At 42.3% G+C, this 23,431-nt stretch overlaps 2 protein-coding genes and 1 non-coding gene across 10 annotated transcripts in view; all 3 read right to left on the minus strand.

Moving 5' to 3' along the window:
* Positions 1-906: 906 nt before the first annotated feature.
* LOC131136693 (ubiquitin-like modifier-activating enzyme 1) lies at positions 907-14,064 on the minus strand. 7 transcript variants are annotated; one of them, XM_058083850.1, is made up of 26 exons: positions 13,116-13,160; positions 11,048-11,164; positions 10,911-10,969; positions 10,664-10,832; positions 9,700-9,834; positions 9,504-9,610; positions 9,328-9,418; positions 9,108-9,240; positions 8,935-9,032; positions 8,669-8,815; positions 8,339-8,515; positions 8,130-8,237; positions 7,969-8,049; positions 7,597-7,749; positions 7,284-7,449; positions 7,025-7,221; positions 6,882-6,946; positions 5,251-5,446; positions 5,085-5,159; positions 4,825-5,014; positions 4,668-4,753; positions 4,487-4,579; positions 3,449-3,640; positions 3,127-3,228; positions 2,951-3,051; positions 907-1,964 (listed from the first exon to the last, which is right to left on the minus strand). In XM_058083850.1, exons 1-26 carry the CDS (start codon positions 13,143-13,145, stop codon positions 1,829-1,831), a joined length of 3,204 nt encoding a protein of 1,067 aa, XP_057939833.1. In that variant the 5' UTR covers positions 13,146-13,160; the 3' UTR covers positions 907-1,828. The 7 variants fall into 7 exon arrangements, with proteins under 7 accessions (XP_057939833.1, XP_057939832.1, XP_057939831.1 ...); XM_058083849.1 differs by lacking the exon at positions 13,116-13,160 and adding an exon at positions 11,789-11,974; XM_058083848.1 differs by lacking the exon at positions 13,116-13,160 and adding an exon at positions 11,632-11,771.
* Positions 3,304-3,414, minus strand: LOC131137746 (small nucleolar RNA U6-53/MBII-28). The gene has a single exon (XR_009131970.1). It is a non-coding gene; the product is annotated as a small nucleolar RNA U6-53/MBII-28 (small nucleolar RNA).
* A 610-nt stretch (positions 14,065-14,674) lies between the features above and the next one.
* LOC131136697 (caM kinase-like vesicle-associated protein) overlaps positions 14,675-23,431 on the minus strand; it is a 35,474-nt gene continuing 26,717 nt past the window's right edge. For both annotated transcript variants that reach the window (XM_058083867.1, XM_058083868.1), the window contains 6 exons: positions 22,332-22,452; positions 21,507-21,582; positions 21,263-21,399; positions 21,078-21,156; positions 20,910-20,997; positions 14,675-17,602 (listed from right to left, as the gene is read on the minus strand). In XM_058083867.1, coding sequence (XP_057939850.1) covers positions 16,253-17,602; positions 20,910-20,997; positions 21,078-21,156; positions 21,263-21,399; positions 21,507-21,582; positions 22,332-22,452 — 1,851 coding nt within the window. In that variant the 3' untranslated portion in view covers positions 14,675-16,252. The remainder of the gene's footprint in view (positions 17,603-20,909; positions 20,998-21,077; positions 21,157-21,262; positions 21,400-21,506; positions 21,583-22,331; positions 22,453-23,431) is intronic.

Consider the following 23,431-nt stretch of genomic DNA (forward strand, 5'->3'; position numbering starts at 1 on the left):
TTTTTATAGCATTTATTTCTAGTTTCCCATTATTAAATGAAAACCTGGTTTGCCCACCTCTGCTGGGCCCCTCCAGCTGCAGCAGACCCGCGCTCATTGGACAGGATAACTGGCAGAGACGGATGTGCACCATCAGGTAATCGTAAGTTTGCATCCGCATACAACTAAAGTTCCTCCTGCACTAAAAGTGCTATGCATTTGTTCTGAATGCTGCAGTGGAGTGGACCCGATTGGCCTTTTAAAGCAAGTATTATATAAAAAAATATGTAATAAAAAAAAGTGTTCAATGAGAGGTTTTAAAGCCTTAAAACAGAGGTAGGGAACCTATGGCTCGGGAGCCAGGTAGGGCTCTTTTGATGACACTATCTGGCTCTCAAGCATTTCTTACCACAATAAAAATGTATTTTTGCTAACATTTTAAAGTAAACATCACAGAAATCACTGTTAAAAATAATATTAAAAATCAAAACTTTCTTATGCATTTTAATTTGTCCATCTATTTTCTACTGCAATACAGCCAACCATATCCATCTTTCCTGATGATATTTTCCGGGTCAAACACCAAAACTTGATTATTACTGGGTAATGCGGTAGTCTACCTCGGTCATTGAGATGTCAAAATGGCTCTCACAGATATGGCTCTCACAGATACACAAAAAGGTTCCCGACCCCTGCCTTAAAACATGTATTCTTATTGTAAAAAAAAAAAATGTTAGTTTGCAGATTTCACTTATTGGGGCCTATTTTGCGAACATATCCCCGTAATTAAGGAGAAAACACTGTAAAAAAAAATTAAGTATTGGCCGATATCAAAAAATGCTTTTTCCATTTATATCGGCCGATACCAATCAGTGGCTGATTGATCCGAGAGCCCCTACTTTCCATAAATGGAAAAAACACCCCAAAAACAAGCACAGGTTCATTCATGAGTTGACATTTATTCACTATCAAGCTAAGTGCTCCCATATCAAGACACACGTTACCTTGCTTACACTGTGGTGTCATTAGTTTACAGGGTGGAGACATTTTGTGAACCGAACATTGAATCAGGCCACAAAAATAAAATAAAAAAAAAACAAAACAACAAGACATGAAAGAGCAAAAAAAAAAAAAAAAACAGATGTCATGTGCAAGAGCCCCCCCCCCCGCCCCGTGAAGACAGTGTGCTAACCGAGGAGGTGCCTGAAAGCCCCCAGTAATCAATTGAACTTGACAGGGGTTTAACGTTTTTGTGCTGGGAAGGCAGCTGAGGTTCAATTGGTCACCTGGTGGCCCGACAATTTAAAACTGGTGGCGTTTGTAAAATGGAGGGCAGTGGAACGGTCAAGGGATTAAAATTTTGTACATACATGTCGCTATTATTTTTGGAACATATTTTCTATGCGACGTGTGAAAAAGATCTCGGAACTCGAACGTGAGGTGTCGGGCGAGGCTCGGAGCGGAGAAGTGCGTGCGAGCACCCAAGTTTGCGAGGATACGTAAAATGAACGCTGCGGAGTAACAAACCACTAGGGCTTAAAATGGAAACGGAATACTGCGGTTCTTCAGAAATATCAGAAGGTAGGGTTTTCCCGCCTCTTCCAAGAGCCCCGTAATCCCTCACGCATGGCGACCAGCAAGTCAGCTCAATGGGGGCTATGTACAGAGGCACCAGTTAACACAAACCACAGGCCTTAAAAAAAAAGGAAAAAAAAAATTAGCTTGAGCCGGTGAAGACTTGAACCCCCGACTCCCGTGGGCCAAAAATAACCTCAACCCCCCTCATTTACAAGCACCCCCCATATTTCCTTCGGCACCTCCAGTTGTCGCTGCAGGCAGAACGTGGAGATCAGCGGATGGTGTATCTGACGTACGGAACTTCTACATCCTCATCCGAGAGATCGTTGCAGCACAACTCAAACACCAGAGCTTTGACGTGTTTGCCCAGCTTCTTTTTCGACACCTTGGTGACGATCTCGGTCATCCTGCAGCACACGGGATAGATACAAGAAGGTTTATATGCCATACCTGGCAACATTCTCAAAAATATTCACAAAAATACATTACAGTAAACCTCGGATATATCGGATTCAATTGTTCCCACTGGTTTTGTCCGATTTAAGCGAAATCCGTTATATGCGTATACCGGAAAATGTCCGTTTTACGGACTTACTTATATGGTTCGTAGTTGGGAAGCAATTTGGGCACAAAACAAAGGAAATACAACTGGAATAGGTGCAGATTCTAGAAGATCTAGAACGCTTTCTGTGCTGTTATTGTGTGTAGCTGCTCTATAGGAGTCCACAACTCAGTACAAAGGGTGTAAAAATGAGCATAATAGGTCAACTTTAAGTGACAATATACAGTAAACCTCGGATATATCGGATTCAATTGTTCCCACTGGTTTTGTCCGATATAAGCGAAATCCGTTATATGCGTATACCGGAAAATGTCCGTTTTACGCATATATCGGATTTATATCCGGTATATGCGTAAACCGGAAAATGTCAGTTTTACGCATATATCGGATTTATATCCGGTATATGCGTAAATCGGATTTTATCCGTTATAAAAAGGCACTTCCTTGACTATGTTTCCAATGTACCTGGACGCGCAGGCAACGCTGCAAATGACGTCGTATAGCGGCCTGTCACGATTCGGCGAATCGGAGCGCCACGATGCGGCCATCCGATATATGCGAGGGAAATTTCATGGAAATGCATTGGAACGGGACTGGAGATTTTGTCCGAAATAGGCGAAATCCGTTATAAAAAAAATCCGATATATGCAATGAATTTTTATTGGAAATGCATTACAGAAAAATCGGTTCTTTTTTATCTGTCCGTTGTGAGCGAATTTCCGATATATCCGAGGTTTACTGTATTTCCCCGAGGGTACTGTTCCGGCAGAATTCCAGTATGATTTACACATATTCAGCCTTGACGCTTCCACACAGAAATATCGTACTTACGGTAGTTCGAGTCTCTCTCTGAGTTTCGGAGCGGGCATGAAAAACGAGTAGAGCATGGAGACTCCCTGAGAGAGCATGGTGATATCCAACCTGTGCTCGTTCTTAAAAACAAAAAAACAAGGTTTAGTGTGGCAAACCAAGCGAAGCCAACACACACACACAAGATGGCTACATACTCGAAAGTAGGTGAGAAACTGCTGCAGCGTCATCTCCTCGCCGTTGGGTTGGAGCCCCGTGATCTCGAAGCGATCCCATAACGTCCATTCGATTTCATAGTACTGCAAAAACAACGTCAGGGTGGGATAGTCACATAACTGTTTGGTCACATGATCAACAGTGAAATGGTGAAACGGTCTCCTCAGCACACGCTGAAGCGATCAGCGTGAGAAGTCAAGTTGAACGCACTTGCGCCCAGACAAGCTGCCTGGCACATCAGTATTAGCATGGCGGAATCATCATGGGAGGTAGCACCGTGCACCTCAACGGCGGGGTTCTCACCTTATGTTTTGGAGCAGCGATGGGCTCGGAGAAGGCGAAAAACGGCAGGGACAGATTCATGAAGCCATTCTTGAAGGACTCCAGCTTTTTATGTCCTTGGACGATCTTGATGAGCTCAAGGCACACCAGACCCACGACCGCGGCCGTGGTAGTGGCAATGGCCGGGATGATCTTGCCGGCTATAAGCTTGCTCTGGATAACGAGGCAGGGGAGTACAATTAAAATAGAGACTATAACCAACCAACAAATATAAGTCTGACAAATCCAAGAACCGGGCGGCACGGTGGTCAAGTGGTTAGCGCGCAGACCTCACAGCGAGGAGACCAGGGTTCAATTTCACCCTCGGCCTTCTCTAGGTGTTGTTTTTCATGTACACAATGATCAGAGGGCTGCACGGGGGGGATGAGTGGTTCGCGTGCAGGCCACACAGCTTGGAGATCTGAGTTCAATTCCACCCTCGGGCATCTCTGTGTGGAGTTTGCATGTTCTCCCCGTGCATGCGTGGGTTTTCTCCGGGTACTCCGGTTTCCTCCCACATTCCAAAAACATGCTAGGTTAATTGGCGACTCCAAATTGTCCATAGGTATGAATGTGAGTGTGAATGGTTGTTTGTCTATATGTGCCCTGTGATTGGCTGGCCACCAGTCCAGGGTGTACCTCTCGCCCAAAGACAGCTGGGATAGGCTCCAGCACCTCCGTGACCCTCGTGAGGAAAAGTGGTAGAAAATGAATAAATTAAAGAATCCAACTTGGTTGCACAGCGGTCGAGTGGTTAGCGCGCAGACCAGGTTTCAATTCCACTCTCTGCCATCTCTGTGTGGAGTTTGCATGTTTTCTCCGGGTATTCCGGTTTCCTCCCACATTCCAAAAACATGCTAGGTTAATTAGCGACTCCAAATTGTCCATAGGTATGAATGTGAGTGTGAATGGTTGTTTGTCTATATGTGCCCTGTGATTGGTACCCCGCTTCTCGCCCAAAGTCAGCTGCGACCCTCATGAGGAAAAGCGGTAGAAAATGAATGAAATCCAAGAACCTACATTGTGTCTGTCGGTCGGGGGGATGTCGTAGTTCTCTGCTCTCAAGTTAGACGCCGCTACTATGAAGTCCATATGGAAGTTGGTGTCGTCATCCTGTTTAGTGAAAGAAGAAAAACCGCCTCGGTTAAGGACTGACAGCAAATCCTCAAGTCGACTCAAGGTACAAGAACAAATGCGGTACCTTTTCAAAGTCAATAGCGCAGAGTTTAAACTGGGCAGACTCGGGGGTAGGCAGCAGGACCTTCAGCTCCTCCAATCTGGAGTCATCTGTTAAAACGGGAATTTCGTTGCTTTGCAATTCATTTTAATATAATAATATTCCCAGCTGGACTACATACCAACAGAAGAATTGCTATTCTGCAGCTCCTGATCCGAGACGTGGATTCTCACGCCAGAACGCGGAGTAAAAGGAGGCACTTTGATCTCTTGCAAGATCTTGACTACGGCTGCACGATCGGTGCTGCCTTGTATGCCGTAAGTCTGAGCAAACAGGTTGGCGGCGGCCATTATGTAGTCTATGTGCAGGTCCTACAGGACAAAGCAACTTGTTATTCGGAGCTAGTTAAGACATAAGTCACCTTAGGAATGCATGACTTACGTTGCTTGTACTGAATTCTATGGGGTGGGGACACCTCTTTGGACCAGACCAGAACGGGGCTCCAGAGCTAGTTAACTGAAAGCCGGGGGAAAAGACGGAAATGGTACTCATCCACACAACAAAAGAGATTACACAATTCCATTACACAGACCCATTCAATGCATACCTGGTCGGGGGGAAAGTTGTGCAATAGCTGGCGGATGTTGTTGCTATACTGGCACTGCCAATGGTTGCGTGCCCAGGTTACGCAGTCGACCCAACTGTGGGGGCAGTCTGTGACCAGAGTCTTGTAAACCGCCTCAAGCAACTCAGCAGACTGACCGCCAGTCAGTTTGAGGGTGCGCTCCATGAACTTGGGATCTCTGCAAGACAAGACGTTGGTACAGAAGTTCATTTTAGACAGTGGACGAGTGTTAAACTGAGCCCCGGGCGATGGTAAACTGTACTGTATTATAGTATTAATTGTATTTCATATAGCAAACATGCAGATATTGCTTCTGGACGCAGCTTACGTCACAACAGTTTGAGCTAAAATCAATCAAAATTACACATGATTAGGGTTGGGCATTGTTTGAATTTGAGCGATTCCGATTCCGGTTCCTAAAACACGACTACGGTAGTTAAACAGTGACTGATGCGTGGAATATACATAAAAGTATCCTACCAGAAAAATTATGCTTCTCTGTAATTACCAGTGTTTTGTACTATTTGTGAAAAACATTTTTATGAAAAGTTTATCAAATCTTTGTGTGCAACACGTTTCTGTGGACTAAATGTTTATGACGTGCACTACACCGGTGAATGACCGCAAGTATCAAACCATTGAATATGAACAAATATTTATAAGACCTTTACATGGGAGTACACATTCACAAATGATTCGGATTTTAAAAAAGCTTCTGAAAAACGGCACATGTCCTTGAGTGTCTGATGATGCTAAATCGACAAAGTGTAACTTAGCCATGGTACAGACTTCCTACTAACCCGTGCAGAGAAAGTTGTTTCATTTAAAATATATCGCTTTTTTTTTTAACGAATTTCAATGAAATAGTACTTCCAAGTATGTGAGTGGACATATGGCTCAGGATGCCATTGTTGCTACGGAGCCACATGTCCAACTGCCAACGTGAATGTAACAGTGGCTCAGATGAATATCCAAGGTGGAAAACCACCATGGCAACAAGTCGTGTGAATCGAGTAACATTGGGTCAACTTGCTTGCTAAAGCTCGCGTTAACGTCAAATACACAGCTTTACGTTACCTCGATATTTGAATTGGCCACTGTATTGACAGTATGTACCGTCAAATGTTGGCATAAGATCGACGTCATTTTTTGTTTTGCTTACCTGATTGGTTGCAAGAAGTCCGGTGTAGCCCGTCAAAAACGCAGTGAAAGGTCCGGTGTAGCGCATCCTAAACGGGGCACTCTGTAAACCGTGAATCCGGAGGTGTTTAATCCTGTGAGTGGTGCGGCCTCCTTTTTTTAACAATTTCAAACTAGAAAGCGCCGTCGGACACTGTCCATGGTTGAAATGAATAAACATAAACGCTTCCTGCCGTATCCGTTTTTATCCGAAAGTTAAAAACATGAACGATTTTGCGAGAATCGGAATGTCAGAAGCGGCTCCCTACGATGATCAATGCCCAACCCCGCACATGACCGTCATTTTTTAAGGATAATTCCTATCCAAATTTGTGTGTATGACAGAAATGTAATGATTTAATTCATACATTAGTAAGCACTAAACATAAAGGCCTACATGCAGTCGGTCGGGAGATAAAAGAAAGCCATCTTACGTGAGGTACTGAATGGCATTCTCTGGTGGTTGTTTGAAAAGGCCCTCAAACTCATCACGAGCCCACTAAAGAGAGAGCAACATGTAAACAGATCAATAACTTGCTTGATTCAAGCGCCTGGTGGAGGAATGGTGTGTACTCACTTGCAGTGTGTGTTCAATGGCATTTGGAAAATTCTTCAGGGTACAGATGGGGATGGACTTCTCCGGCGGATCCTGGCTCGAGCTGTACGACTCTGTGAGGAAGGGGATCACCACCTGGACGTTGCCTTTGGTACCCAGAGTACCAGACTCCAGCAAGGGTTTACGGTAGTACACGCACCTCCGATCCATGTACAAACCTGCACAAACAGATACATTATAGACACATATAAAATGGATATATTAATATGTGGCTACTTACGTGCATCGACATTGTCCAGTGCATTGGTTACTCCATCGAGGCTTTCGAAGAAGTCATCATCATAGATTCTCTCCGTGTCAGGGCCCACCCTATTCTGGTGACCAGTGATCTTGATGGAGGGGTTCATCTGTTTCACTGCTGCTGCGGCTGTGTCACTTTTCATTTTCTGTTCACACACAGAAACAAGAGCCGTGTAATAGTATCATTTGCTAGAATACTAGCATAACAGTATTTAACCGATTAACAGTAGGGTCTCCCCTATTTACAGTACACATGTCAAGTAAGAATGCAAGAAAAGACAACTGATACTAACCGTGACATCCGATTGTCTGAAAAGGAACTGTCTGTTGAGGTTTGACTTCTCGATGGTGTCCATGTCGGTCACAATGATCTCGCCCTCCCCGCTGGCCAGTCCAATCATGGCAAAGTTTTTCAAGAGCTCACAGCCAATGGCACCAGCTCCAACCTGGAGTGCATTGCAGATTAAAATCACACTGTAAATTGCCTAACATTTATTACAAATAAATTAATTAACTTTTGGGACTTAATGCTATAAATTACAAATGCCAAGTCCACCAACTTCATTAGGATACTTTCAGAGCTGCATTTGGCCATCACCAAAGCTATCCATTTAGCGACAGAATGCCACTGACTCCAATGGATGGCATCATGATGACAGACTCACCAGGAAGTAGCGTTGCTTGGCAAGCAGATCCTGCAGCTTGGTGCCAAATACCGCAATCTGTCCATCGTATCGACTGTTCCTCTGTGTGAGGGGGAAAGAAAAAAAAATAGTTTTATGCCACTGTTGGTATCGACATGTGCGTGGGAATTAAAAACACGTACAGGTGCGCAGTCTTCTTCTGCGAGTACAACCCCCTCCTCCTCTGGCAGGCACTCCAAGGCGTCAAAGTACAACCACTGCATTATGGGCATAAACTTCCCGGTGCATGCCTACAAGAACAAAGAGCTCTCAGGCTTCGTTGAAACAATTGCAATAACTTGAACAAATGTATCTGACGTATGGCGTCAGTAGCCAATAGCCTTTAACTGACCTTCATGACCTCCTGTGCTGCCAGACCCCCGATGAAGGCGTTGACTGGGGCCAAGTCACCAGCGGCGACAAAGGCCATCTTTTTGATGAGTGCATCATCGAGCTGTTCTACTTTAGCCGATCCGGTCTGAGCAGAGTTCAGCTCCTTGGCCAGTGTCAACAGGTCTTCGCCATCAGCCTGAAATGAAAGGATGGCAAAAGTTTGAACCGTGCAGAACAAAGAGTTGAAATTGGTCAAAAATAATGATGGTAATGGTAATTACAAATAAGAATCAAACTGGTGATAAATGATTGATTGGGTATAGGCATGGTTTTTTGCTGTGTGGTTCACCTGGTTCCATGGTGTCGGGAGGCGGTTGTTTTTCTTCTGGAAGGCATGGATGGCCTGGAAGCCCACATGCAATTGTCCTGGACGTTCAAACTTGCCAAAGTCTGTCATTATGAATTCTGGCTCAGCCATGGAGGACGACAAAGATTTCTGTAGCCCAAAGATCAATACGATAGCATGTTTAGAAGCAAATATGTTCACTTGTGAAGGTACTTGCTTGACAGTGTCAATAACCTGAACAAACATCTACTACACCACCATCAACTTACAAAGGTGAACTTCTTGGGCATCTTGACCTGAGAAACAATTCCTCCTCTTACATAGTCTGTGAATCCGGTTGTGTCACAAATGCTGAAGGTGTAGGGACCTAGAAACAAGTCGACACGTAGAATTTTTAATTAACACCAACTCCAAAATGAATTTGACTGATTATAGGTCTTACCGAGAACTTTGATTTCTACCGGCTGGCAGCCATTGAGTTCAGTCATGCCCTGAACCTCTGAGAAGGTCACAAAGTCTCCACTCTCAAAACCGTGACGGGCCTCATCCAGACAAGTCACAACACCTTGATTGTCCTGGAAAAAAAAATGTATATTTTAGGGAGCCAAAATGGAGTGAATAGATGTTATTTTAAAAAAAGGGACAGTGTTGGGAGGACTAACCTTTGTGATCATGGAAATCATGGCACTCAGTGGTTGTTCTCCATTTGTGTCATGCACGATCATCTCTTCACCAAAGTCACAAAACAGCTGGCTACAAATCAAGACACCCGGTGTCATACAGCATCGGTCACGAGGAAAGCGGAAGAACAATATACGTGTGATGATCAGCATCTTACCCAAACAGGCCACGGGTGTCTGCAATGATTAACTTGATGCCTTTGCTGTGGCAGAACTCGCCCACTTGCTGCTGCTCGTCGAGAGTGGAGTTGGTCAGCACTACAACCTGAGTTACAAACATGGAAATAGTTATATTGCAGCTATGTAGATTCCATATTAATCGAGTGTTGTGCTCAGCTTGAAGCACGGCTATACCTGGAACTTGATCAAGAAGTCATCTGCCAGAGTGCCGGTATAAGCTGCCACGGGGACATAGTTGTTAAGTTCAGCCAGACGGGGCTGACTGACTTCCGCTCGGTTCTTCCCCAGATCCTCCTCTCGAATATAAAACTATCAATGTAAAAACAAAAAAGAAACATTGACATAAAGCAAAAACATAGCCACAGACGTGAACACTAGCAGCTTGCCTCAACAGGACAGACCCAACAATTCTGAAGACCGATGCTCGTTTGTTCGAAGTGGGGTTTTATATACTTTTTTCCTCTTCTAACCAGAGGATTATTTTGAATTTGCCAGCTCAACAGGGAGCACACGTCTTATGCTGAAAGCTACCACTGAAGCTATTCCACTAGTCTGCATCACAATGAGACATGACTAGGCTGTGATGATGACCAGGCCCCATACTGATAAATCTGGGTCTATTATGGTCATTAAGGAACGTGGTCCAGTTTAGGGACCAAATTAGGGGCCAAAATAAGTGTGGTAGGGGAGTGGTTCTCTATTACTTCATCATTACCACACAAGGGGACATAATTTTTTCTCGTACCCCCCAATTTGAAATATTGACAAAGTGAAAAAAAATCTATTATCTGTAGTGTACAGATTGAGCTTGAAACTGAAACCAGCAACATCCAACAAAATTGAAAGCAGCGAAGCATACAAGCATATTCAAATTCATGCACAGTGTGACAAATGTTGGCAGGTCTGCACTAATATTTAAAGTCCTCTCTGCATCACAACCATTGTTTGAGAAGCACGTGTTGATATTAATATAAGCTAGTCTGTTTTAAGGCAAAATAAGATTCTGATTGGTATACAACATGGGAATCAAAGCAAAAAAATCTAACAGTCAATAGAGAGAATCGCTGTTCAAACATAAAATGAAGCCCAAATTAAAGAGTGAAAAAATAAAACTCCATCCATGCGTGCTTCCATTCACCTGAGAAGACAGATCTCGCCATTCTGCAATGCCTTGGTCGTGTACAGTGACACTACGAACTCCGCCGAGGATGACATTCTTAGCAATCTCCACTCCGAGACCTCTCATACCGGAGATGAGGACATTGGAGTTCTGCATGCGCTTCATCGCAGCATGGCCCAACACATACCTAAAAATAGGAATGTGGTATAATGAGAACAACTGTAGCGACGTAGAGCAGATTGCGGTCTCGCCAAAGACGACTTACAATTGTCTGGAGTACAGGCCTTCATCAATCTCAGCATCATTGCCATTCTTAGCCATGCCCTGGACACATTACAGCATAACGTTAGAATGTTACGATTGGACAATTTTGGACTATCTATAGGATGGTAATGTGCTTACGTTGGCAGGTGTGTGAGACAGATCAGTTCTGACAGAGTTTGAGGAGGAGCAATGGGATCCCGTCTTCGTCTCTGTTCCTGACAAGCGACGTTTCTTGGACAGCGGCGAGCTGGACATCTGCGGGTCATCAGAAATGTAATTTTTCACGGAACAACAACCTAATTGCCACCCCCGATAACCAATTTATAAATAGCAAACCACTGGAAAATCGTAACAAAGAAATTAGAACTACAAGTAATCGATATAGTGGTTTCATAATAAGCGTTCAGCTAAATGCTACACGATACCATTCATTCTGGTGAGAAGGGATTTCTAGTCCAGAGAGCAGCTGGGCAGGCTGACAGCCAAAAACAAATCTGCTAAACACACAGGGAACCTAGGAAGAGCCATGAATAGCAGCATTATCTGCCCGCTTTCATACCAGGGACAGGTCTTGTTTGTTTATATAGCTCTATTGTGTATACGAGCTGGATTTGGAAGAAGCTGCGACATCGTTTCAACCGCAAAAAAAGCGCTGAATCACTGAAAATTTTGCCCGGGGGTTGACACTTCAGTGTGGATATGAGGACAAACTACACACAAACCGAAACTACGAGCACATTCGCAAATGTGCTGTTAAAATACGTCCAAGTATGTGAGGATTTCGGCAGTAATCCAGCCAAGATAAGCCCATGAGGGGAAAAACAGGCCGCAGTCATCGAACCAGTTCTGCATCCAAGGGAGCGCCAAGTCAAAGTTTACCGTGCGAAACACTTCCTGTATCCCTCTAACGATTCGGAATAACAGCAGCCAGTGGGCAGAGAATATAAAATACAAAGTTTGTGTGATCATAACAATGGATGGCTGGCTGAAAATGAAAGTAAACCGTGCGCTCCACGACTGTAAGATGCCTGACGCTGGCTCGTTCGCGTCTCAAAGGCTTTAAAGCTTTAAACGCCCTAAAAAACGCGTCAGGACTCGTGGAAAAAACAACATGAGCCGACCGGCTAAGAACAGGCTGCGCCTCTCTCGTAAGTTAAGTCGTTTTGGAAGCGGACGGAAGGGTAACATTAATAAGTTAATAGGCGAGAAACCTCCAGGAGATTCGGGGAGGGTCGGCCTAGGCCTCGATCTCCTCCGGTGCGGAACACAACTTTACAAGCTAGCGTAGTTAGCTAGCATGTGATCGGCTAGCTAACGACGCTAACTGCGGATCTATCGGACAGCTTACAAAATGACATTTCGGCGAGCCGCGAGGCTAATACGTTAAGGTAAGCGACAAAATAGCCGTCAAAGATGGACGATCACAAAACCGATCGTTTGCGCTAACGCGGCTCTCGTCGCTCCACTCGTGCCTCCATTGATTTCTCCTTTCTTACCAATAATCCTTCCCGGCCCCTTTCCAATGCGAACCCGCTCCTCTCCTGTTATATTCAGATGCCAGCGATTGGGAATAAGCAATGGATGAATGGCGTGGCGAAGTCGGATGGCCTTGCGCTATATTGTCGAGTCACTGTGCGGTTGCGATGCGAGGCTTTCCTATGTAATAGCTACGGATGGCTTTAAGACTGCAGACGGGAACAAAACCAAAATGGCAGCTAGAGAAAGGGGGCGGAGGAGGCGTGACGCACTGGCCTAAACATTACACAGGAATGGTTGGCTTTGAGCACGCTGTTCACAGAAGCTGCATTGCTATTGGCTGGGAAGGACAACCAACGCGCAGTTATCCCGCCCCCACCGCTAGCATGGACGCATGAAAAGTATTGCTGTACAATGAATAGCATCACCATTCAATTCAGGTATTTTAACACAAGTCAAATAGGAAATCATTGAACAAAGTAAGCATATGCAGCACAGTTCTCCATAAAGATACTTTTCGGAATCAAATCGCCTCATTGTATACGTGTTTGAAATGCTAACCCTGTGAAATTATAAAATACAAATTTGACATTTAAGCCTTACTTGCCATGGTCTTGTTTTCAACGCTATACCAGTCGATACATTTTTAAACAAACAACAATAACGGAGTCCATTAAAAGCAAAGCATCATTGGCAAGTATAATTGGGCAGCAATACTAAAATGACTCACTGGTATGAATGCAATCAGGATGCTGAACATGAGCCCTCAACCAAATACGAGGTTAAGGGTGAGCTTTCCTTGCAGAACAAGACTATTGGGGGAGGGGGTGCCTGGTAAATGACAAAAGGCTCCCGAACGTGTGGGCCGCATATTCTCGGGTACACATGCCGATATTAGTCCTGCTGATAATCTTTTCACTGCAACACAATAACCATCCAGTGCATAATACCGCGACTACATGTCATATGCAGGCAGCATAACCCCAAAGACTTAAAATGCTCGATATCCTGTGACTGGTAACGTCGATTACAGTGCTATTGTGACGATTATCTTGCAATCCGTTTCGATGGAATAGTTCCAGTAGGTTCTAGCAAATGATTGCAATAACAAAGCATGTGGTTAAGTTTTGGCACACACTGTTCTTCGGCTACTATTGTGATATATCACAAATGAATAAATAACTAGCAACACTCTCCTCTCCTACGCATAAATATCCAAACACATTTCAACAAGCGTTTTCGTCACGGCGAGTTGATAACAATTACGCCGTCGCAAAGAAGTGAAATAGTATATAGCGTTATAGCAGTAACGCAGACGGAAGCGACTGCGTAGTTGTTAGCTTGTGTGCAGCTAGCCATGGAGCTATATAGCCTCCCAATGACTTTTTCCATCTTGTACCGCTATGTTAGCTTGCTAACATTAGCAGCTTAGCTTGAGTTAGCATTGGCTTGAGGAGTGTGCACAACTTACCACATCCGATATTACTTTGCCTGATTTGTAGTCTTAAAAAAATGTGACTGGAAGCAAATAAAAGTCTTAGCAAAACGCGTGACAAATCTTAACGCCGCTGTTGATGGCAACCGGGAAAGTGTGTCACAGTGGCGGGCTCTGCGTGAGTTTTTTTTCCGCTGGACAGCTGCTTGCCGGGTGGTTGCTGAACCCCCCTCACTATTTCAGGAGAAAGCAAAGCAGCAACATGTGCACGTTACAGGCGCGACCATGTATGCTTCTCGGCGCTTTTAACGGAAGGCTCGTACGTCTTAATTCACGACTGAACTTACATCACGTCAAATACCGTATAAACTACCCGCAAACTGTTGAGTTGTGTGCTTGTGTATCACTTCGTGTATTTTTTTATTCAGCACAATATTTATTTTCCCCACCCGTGCCCTCAAAAATATGGTCGAATCCAGAGTGCTCGCAATGCCCGACGGTATATGTAGGCACTGTCGAATCGTACACTGCGTTGGTCGACATACACTGCTGATAAAAAATGTAACCATTTGACAATTGAAATAATTTACTTTTGCACCGTTGGATCTTCCAGAGGTTCTAAGTGGAGCTTTAAAAGGTTTTTAAGACCAAATATCGGTAAAAAAAATCATTATCCGTATTCAGGTATTCACAAAAAGGCCAAAAAGAACTATCCCTATAAGACCCAATAGTACATAACGTAAATTATTGTTTTTTTACATTTCTTATGATTTCGAACATGATTGTATGTAAAAACTCTGCCATTATATCTAAGACAGTTATTTTTTAAATGAATTTGTTCTGAAACAGTTGAATATGATAATTTCTGACTTTATTCATAGATCTGCAGACAGTAAAGTACATTGGGGGAAAATGGTGGATAGACTTTATCAGGGACAAAAAACAAAATGGACCCAAACGTCTGAAAAAAAACGTAAAGCATTGTTACACTTGTGATGCTAAAATAAATTAGTTCTTCTCCCAATAAAAAGTATGAGCACAACAACTGGAAAACATGGCTGAGGACATGTTTCACATTAACAAGGAATAAGGTTGGATCAGCCCCGGTTTGCCACATCTCAAAGTTAAAACGGACAAAAGTACAAATGGAAGTGCTTTTTTTTTTTTTTTTTTAGAAAAATGTTAAAACATGTGCGAACACGTGGAAGTTTACAACATACAGCAGAACAAGAATTAGGAACCTACTTACAGTACATGTACAGCGGTGTGAAAAAGTGTTTGTCCACTTCCCAATCAATAATATTTTTACCATGTTTGTCACAATTAATATTTCAGTCATGAAACAAATTTAAATATTAGTCAATGACAACACAACTGATCACCAAGTGCTGCACATGATTTTAAAGTCTGAAATTGATTTGGATTGATCATAAGTTGCTATATGTATTGTTTATTATTCAGCTATATGTGTATGTGGGTAAGTAAAGTGGCCTTATTGTTGAATTATTTACATTATAACTATTTTTCAGTATTACAAGCGGTTTTCCAACTGACTTTATATCACCAGTCAAACCAAACTAGCCAAACTAGCAGAGAAAGGAAAAAAAACACAGTTGACTGATGCACAATCACACTACCTCCACCATATTTTACTGTTGGTATGATGTTCTTCTGAAATGCGGCGTTACTTTTGTGCCAGATGTAAAAGGGGCACCATCCAGAAAGTTAAACTTTTGTCTCGCCAGACTACAGAGGAGGGGACCAGATGTTTTGTGGCAAAATTGAAACGAGCCTTAATGTTCTTAAGTGTCTTAATTGTTTAGAAGTGTTTTTTGTTCTTTGCCATGCAGGCCATTTTTGCCCAGTGTCTTATGGTGGAGTCATGACCTTGTGGGGTATTCTGTGACCTCTTGGATAAGTGGTCACTGCGCTCTTGGGGTAATTTTGGATGGCTGGCCCACTACTGTTCCATGTTTTTGGCATCACACTGTGGGTTCAAAGGTTTGATTTTTCTTTTCTTCCTAAGTAATAAAAAGTTTCATAGAAAAAGTGAATTTTGCGTTCGGTTGTGTTGTCATTGACTAATATTTACATTTGTTTTATGATCTGAAAAAGTGTGACCAACATGCAAAAAATCTGGTACTGTATTTACAATTTGTAGGAGAGTTAAATAATGTTTTGTTTTCTCCATACTGTGCTTTTTTGATGACACAAAGTGCTTGGATTCCAGTGTTGAAGTGGAGTGAGATCATGCTCTAAATATACATATTCCTCTTTGTCAGAGTATTTGTGTGCTGGTCATCATATTGTAATTATAGCATCATACCAAACAGTACATCTGGGGGGGTTAAGGTGGGTGTGCTGTGTCGGTTTGACTATCAATCAGGACCTCAGTTTTCAACATCTTCAGTATCTTACTATTCCCACCTGTTTTATAAGCCTCTGCTCATTCCAGCTCCAGGGGAATGGCTGCAATATTCCGCCCCTCTCTGTCCACCTTTCTCCATCTGCTCTCCCGAGGCTTGAGTAGGAGGGGAGGGTGGAGGATACGAAGGGGGCGGGATAGCAAGGCGAGGGAGAGATGGCAGCGCAGGCCTGGGAGACTTGGGAAGAGGTGGAGGGGTGCCAGATGTTTCGGTTGAGTGCTGTGACGTGCGTGCGCGGGAGGTGGCGGGCGACGCCTGCGTGCTCCTGATGCGCAGCGGCTCCGAGGGGCAGTCACTTATTTGCTCCAGCAACGAGGGCATGTCTCCCTCGATTTTCTCCAGCACTGCCGCCATTTGTTTCTCGATCTGCTCGATCACGCTGTCCATTTGCCAGTCGCTTGTCGCGGCGCTTCCTACTTCTCCGGGATGTAGACCAGTTCCGTACACGCCCCCGCCTCTTCCGCTTGCGTACAGAGTGCTATACGGGCTCCCGTAGGGCCCTGCCATCCCCATGCCTACGGTTCCAATGTCTGTGTGGAAAGGTGTGGCGTGACGACCCAAACTGGCAGAGCTGCCAACTGCGTAGCAACCCTGACCTTTTGGAGGACCCGCCCTCGCGATATTAAACTCAGCGCTGTATCTGTCTGTTTTTCGGGTATCCCCGTCCTTCCTCGATGCGGGACTCGCTTCGGGTCTTAAGCTAACTCCTATACTCACGTCTATCGCTTGTCCTGGTGCAATTCCTGGTGTGACTGCCGCTCCCACCGAGCTCTCTGCTACCGACTCGGGTACTTGTGTCTGACACCAGCTTCCATCACTTTCAGGCTTGTGGGCGGCACCTGAAGATGCTGTGGGTGGATGGCTATGAAGTGTTGCAGCCATCTTAAGCTTGCTGTTGGGATCTTGGTAGGGGATTGTCTGTTTCCTGTCAAGATGTGGATCAGAAGTACTATCTGGTAGCTTGGTCTGTTCCGAAGTCACCAAGGTTATTTTGGATTCTTTGTTTGGATCTGAATCGGTGACGGTTTTCCTGTTTTCATTAGCCGCGCCGAACTTTTCGCTTGACGGAGATGCTTCAGCCGAGGGTTCAAGAACCACATTCACCTCCTGTTTTTCTACCGCCCGGTCCGCACCTGCCGGTCTATTTTCAACGATCACCTTTAAAGAGACACCGCCGGGTGTCACTCCTCCGTCAGCGACCCCGCCGATCCTGCTATCGCCGCCGTCGCTCGCCACCTGGGACACCCCTCCTTCTACTTGTTCTGCTTCTTCTTCGCCCTTTACCTCAGTCGAACTGTCAATAACTGATTCGGAATTCTTCAGTCGCTGCATGAAGGTGGTGACGCGTATCGCTTTCTGAAAGATAGAGGCAAAGAAAATTGATAGCATGACAGGACAGTGAATTTAACGACTTTATTTAACTACCTTTAGTACAATAACAAGTAGCGTCATAGTTATGACATTGACTATTTGTCAGGGCTCATATAAAGCGCTGGGGGTGTGATTCTAGTGGTGAATTTTGCAGAAAGATGTATGCCATGTATCTACTTCCAGGTAAATTTGGATTGTTGACTTAAAAAATAGATACATCTACGCCACACGCATTAGTTATTCGGCAAATCAAACCCTAACCCTAACCCTCAAAATTGACCAATAAAGCCACACCCAACATCTTATCTTTTTGAACAGCTACAACTTGGCCTCCTCCGTCTGTGGAGTTTTTGTCAGTTGATTGATGAGTTTCACAGTCACCTTTTGCTAATGCTGCAACCGCATACTTATTCTAAGTCTCACATTGAATACTGCTCAGAAATTCTCAACTGGATTTAAATTAGGTGAAGAATGCCTTCAGGCCATCATTCAGGCAAACCTCTTAAATGCAAACCGTATATGTATATATTTTTTAAATTTATTTATTTGGGCAATATATATATATATATATATATTTTTTAATTTATTTGGGCAAATATTATGAAACATTACAGTGCATTTCTCAAAATATAAATTCCATTATATATATAATTTTTTAAATTTATTTGGGCAAATATTATGAAACATTACAGTGCATTTCTTACATTAATCAAAATATAAATTCCATTATATATATATATTTTTTATTTATTTGGGCAAATATTATGAAACATTGCAGTGCATTTCTTACATTAATCAAAATATAAATTCCATTATATATATATATTTTTATTTATTTATTTGGGCAAATATTATGAAACATTACAGTGCATTTCTTACATTAATCAAAATATAAATTCCATTATATATATATATATATATTTTTTTATTTATTTGGGCAAATATTATGAAACATTACAGTGCATTTCTCAAAATATAAATTCCATTATATATATAATTTTTTAAATTTATTTGGGCAAATATTATGAAACATTACAGTGCATTTCTTACATTAATCAAAATATAAATTCCATTATATATATATAATTTTATTTATTTATTTGGGCAAATATTATGAAACATTACAGTGCATTTCTTACATTAATCAAAATATAAATTCCATTATATATATATATATTTTTTTTTATTTATTTGGGCAAATATTATGAAACATTACAGTGCATTTCTTACATTAATCAAAATATAAATTCCATTATATATATAATTTTTTTTATTTATTTGGGCAAATATTATGAAACATTACAGTGCATTTCTTACATCAATGAAAATATAACTTCCTATTATTTACATTTGTATTCAACTATCCGATCACAAGCCGAAAAGGAGTAGGCTGAAGCAAAAGCTTATAAATGCCTACCCCTTTTTGCAAGATATAATCATGTTCATGCCACAGTCTTGTTTTCCCCTGTTATTATCATTGTAATATTATTATTGTTATTATCATTATCATTATTACCATTATTATTGTTATTATTATCACCATTATTATAATCATTAATATTACCATTTTCATCATTATAGTTGTAACAATTGATTGACAATTGATTTTTTTTTAATTATTTAATTTTACAGACTTCATTGCTTCTTGTAGAGTGCTGTATCATTCCATCTATTGCTTTCTGAAATCCGCAGTATTTGTGCTTTTATTGTCAATTTATTAGCCCACTTTTTCCCCTCTAAGTGTAAGATTCACATATCATTTTCTGGATTGTATGTGTCTAATCTTGTGCATTAAAAAACAAGAACTTATAAAAACAAAATACTCACTGACTACTTCATGACTACAGTATAAAAACTGTAAATGTACTTAGGAAAATGTCGCAGCTTAAATGTTTCTAAACTGTATGGAAGCGGAAAGCTATTGTGACACAGGAATTATTGAAATCTTACGTGAGTTAAGTTTACAGTCATGGCCAAATGTTTTGAGAATAACACCGGTATTGATTTTTTTCCCCTTTTTTGTCAGATGGCAGATGTTTTTATATTGTTCCTCAAGCCACTAGTTACCACTTCTACCCTCACCACACTATTCTTGGATGGTTGGGAGAAAGTTGGTACCGTTCTTCATCCATGGCTGTATCCTTAGACAAAATTGTGAAGGAGCCCCACCACTTTGTTTGAGAAGCACCCCCACACATGAATGAATTCAGGATGCTTTACTGTTAGCATGACACGGGACTGATGGTAGCGCTCATCTTCGGAAAGTCGTCACTGCAAGTGTGCGAGCAGAGGCACTCAAACCTGACTGCTACCATTCCTGAGCAAGCGCTACACTGGTGGTGCCTCCATTCAGGATGCTTGTCAACATTCACTACTACTTCAACCAGAGAATCATGAACATTATGTCAGTTGATCCTTTTGTGGCAGGGCTGAAATGCAGTGGAAATGTTTTGGAGGATTAATTCCCATTCTCATGAGAAAGAAGAGCTTTGGAATTAATTGCCGTTTATATTTACACTCTTCATAATACACCGCAGTTTTTGCAAATTGCCATCATAAAAACCGAGGCAGCAGATTTGGTGAAAATAATATTTGTCATTCTCCAAACTTTTGGCCATGAATGTACAGGTACAACGATTAGAGGTATGACAGAGGGCCTTAGTACATTTGTATGGTCCGCAGTGGCTAACACGCATCACATCCTTTCCATTTTACTCTCTCCTTATCCACACTGACATAAAAACAACTCAAACGTTCCTATTCCTGTTGCTGATCATAACCTTATTTGTCCAAGTCTGACAAGTGCAGATGAGGAGTTGAAAAGGAGCAGAGCGGGCCACTTTGAACTTTTTGACTCTGATAAGGAAAAGTGGGGCAAGTGTGGATGGATCTCCTCTGGGACAGGCAGTGACAGTGGGCATAAACAGAGCCTCTGGGAAGAGCTTCACCAGTCAAAGTATGATCAACACATCTCAGGGCGGATTGCTCATTGTTCAATTATTCGGGACTATTTTCCCGTAAGGCAAACAAATCACATGTTCGCATGTTCAGCCACAAAGAGATGCTTTTTTCATTGAATCATGCCAGACTTAATGTGGAGTTCCACCCACACTCTGTCTTTCCATGTTCTACCATGATGAGCTACAATACCTTCAACTCCTGGGAATTATTATGGGGAAAAAGAGAAGAAGTTCTCTTTATATCAACAATTGACATTTTCACAAATTATTATGCTGTTTATAAGCCAAATATTATTTAATCGTATGTAGATTGAGTGAGTTAGCCTCCCTACCCGCCATTTGGCCTTTGCAAAGTTCTTCTCAAATTGAGCGCAGACGCCATCCTTTAGGTTCTTCTCTGATGCGCCGTTGCCTGCAATCCTGACAAAAGCGGCGCTCAAAATAAGAAGCCAAGCCAAGGCATGGTGTCCAAATACATTTGAGTACATGCACATCATTACCATTCGTGCCAGAGTGCATCTTGTGCTGTGATTCTCAGCATCTGGTCCACCTCCATGAGTCGGCAGACAAGCTGCTTAGCTGCAGGAGTAAACGGCGGCTATTTAGTATTATAGTATATTTCGCTCTTTCATGAACTACATAATAAACAGGATATTTGTTGGCATCGCATGGTGAATCAACGTACCTGCAGGGGATATGTCATCCCAGTATGGGGAATCAAACTCAAAGTCACCAGCAACAATGCGACAGAAAATGATGCGATTATGTAAATCTGTATTCTCCTCTTCTGTTTCATCATAAAAAGGAGGATTACCCGATAAGCTGCGAAAAGAACACTTCATCAGCGGACACAGAAAAAGTTATCATTTTTAATCTAAAAAAAAAAAAAAACGGTTTGAGTTCAGGTTTTATCGATAATGAAGACTCACAGTATGAACATAATAACACCCACAGCCCAGCAGTCCACTGGTCGGCCATAGCGATGACGAGCCACTACTTCAGGTGCTAAGAGATGATGAAAGATGATGAAAGAAGAGGCACAAGATGCATCCAATTTTTTGGTGATGGTCATTCCCAACCCATTTGAACATGTTCATAATTGTCACCACAAGGGCTTCATTTTAGCTGCGTGTTTGCTTATAATACTGCTTATAATACTATAATACAGTAAACCTCGGATATATCGGAAATTCGCTCACAACGGACAGATAAAAAAGAACCGATTTTTCTGTAATGCATTTCCAATAAAAATTCATTGCATATATCGGATTTTTTTTATAACGGATTTCGCCTATTTCGGACAAAATCTCCAGTCCCGTTCCAATGCATTTCCATTAAATTTCCCTCGCATATATCGGATGGCCGCATCGTGGCGCTCCGATTCACCGAATCGTGACAGGCCGCTATACGACGTCATTTGCAGCGTTTGCAGCGTTGCCTGCGCGTCCAGGTACATTGGAAACATAGTCAAGGAAGTGCCTTTTTATAACGGATAAAATCCCATTTACGCATATACCGGATATAAATCCGATATATGCGTAAAACGGACATTTTCCGGTATACGCGTATAACGGATTTCGCTTATATCGGACAAAACCAGTGGGAACAATTGAATCCGATATATCCGAGGTTTACTGTACTACTCTTCATCCAGAGTTTTTTTTTCAATTGTTAATGTTGACACAAAATGGAAGAAGTAAAAACATGTCGACGTGATGAATGAGAATTTTTAATCCTTGTAATATAAATCTTACCCAGGTATTCTGGTGTTCCACAGGGTTCTGTGATCGGCCCATTCTCAAATCTGGAGAGGTAGAAATCTCGCAGAACTACTTTGTTGTGATTGTTCTCTGTGTAGTACATCAGGTTTTCCAGCTATGAAAATGGAGGGACAAAAAATAAGCATTAAAAAGATTGTGGAGAAAACAAAAGTGTGTTTTCGAAAATAGTTTACCACAATTTTATGAATGCATCTACACTGTTTTCTGACTGCTGATTGGATAAGCAAGAAAAGGGGTCGGGGGGGTGGGGGGGGGGGTAGATAGTGTGTTAAGTGAGACAGGAAAAATACATCTTGAAAGAGTGCTACCCCTGCGGTACGCTTTCAAGAAGTGAACCGTCCAAACTCCAGCTGGCAGCTCCTCGTGTTGTGGCTGCACATGAGATCATGGGGTTGGGGGGGGGGGGGGGGGGGGGGCTGTTCACCGATGGAGAATACATGAAATAATATGAAACTTGTGGTTATTTGAGGGCTATTTATACATCATTTGACTACATGCAGGAGAAACGGTTAGTTTTAATTGGTGTGGATGAAGCAATGACCAACAAATTATTTAAAATGAGATTATACATTATATAAATATGGTGGGGAAAAACGTAAGTGGAACATAAAGACAAAAATATCAAACTTTATCCTAATATCACCATGCAAATAAAAAAAAAATCACTATAAATTGAGCCATTTCCGTTTTCATTTGTTTAATTTTCATCCTCAGAATGTAAAGTGTTCTTTGAGTCAATCTATACTTTGATAGGTTCCACCATGGTTTCAGGTTCTAGAGCACTTTGTTCTTCAATGGGTTCTTCAGAAAGTGCAACAGATCGGCTCTTTGGCAGATCGATCGGACGATTGTAGTAAATCTGGTCTGTTCCGAGGGTAAGTCGGTCATAGCAATTCGAATTGAGGCTTTACACGAGCCTTCACTTCCTTGTCCAAATGTGATTGGCTGGTTGCTACATTCGGCGTGGTAATGGTAACCCATGAAACTGAAATGCTCTGAAAATTTGAGAAAATGGAAATTTTGAAGGAACACGGATGCTGAAGCTGGACTGAAATGCTATGGAAATATTCCTG

Source organism: Doryrhamphus excisus, chromosome 10, assembly GCF_030265055.1.
Source record: "Doryrhamphus excisus isolate RoL2022-K1 chromosome 10, RoL_Dexc_1.0, whole genome shotgun sequence".
Taxonomy (NCBI): domain Eukaryota; kingdom Metazoa; phylum Chordata; class Actinopteri; order Syngnathiformes; family Syngnathidae; genus Doryrhamphus; species Doryrhamphus excisus.

Bases quoted from the DNA above. Each gene is read 5' to 3' on its own strand.
- LOC131136693 (XM_058083848.1), bottom strand. From the start codon at position 11,745: ATGACTGCGGCCTGTTTTTCCCCTCATGGGCTTATCTTGGCTGGATTA. The intron at 5,015-5,084 runs GTAAGTCATGCA...TTTGTCCTGTAG, and splicing joins TAGAATTCAGTACAAGCAAC to GACCTGCACATAGACTACAT. The intron at 4,754-4,824 runs GTATGTAGTCCA...CCGTTTTAACAG, and splicing joins GAATAGCAATTCTTCTGTTG to ATGACTCCAGATTGGAGGAG.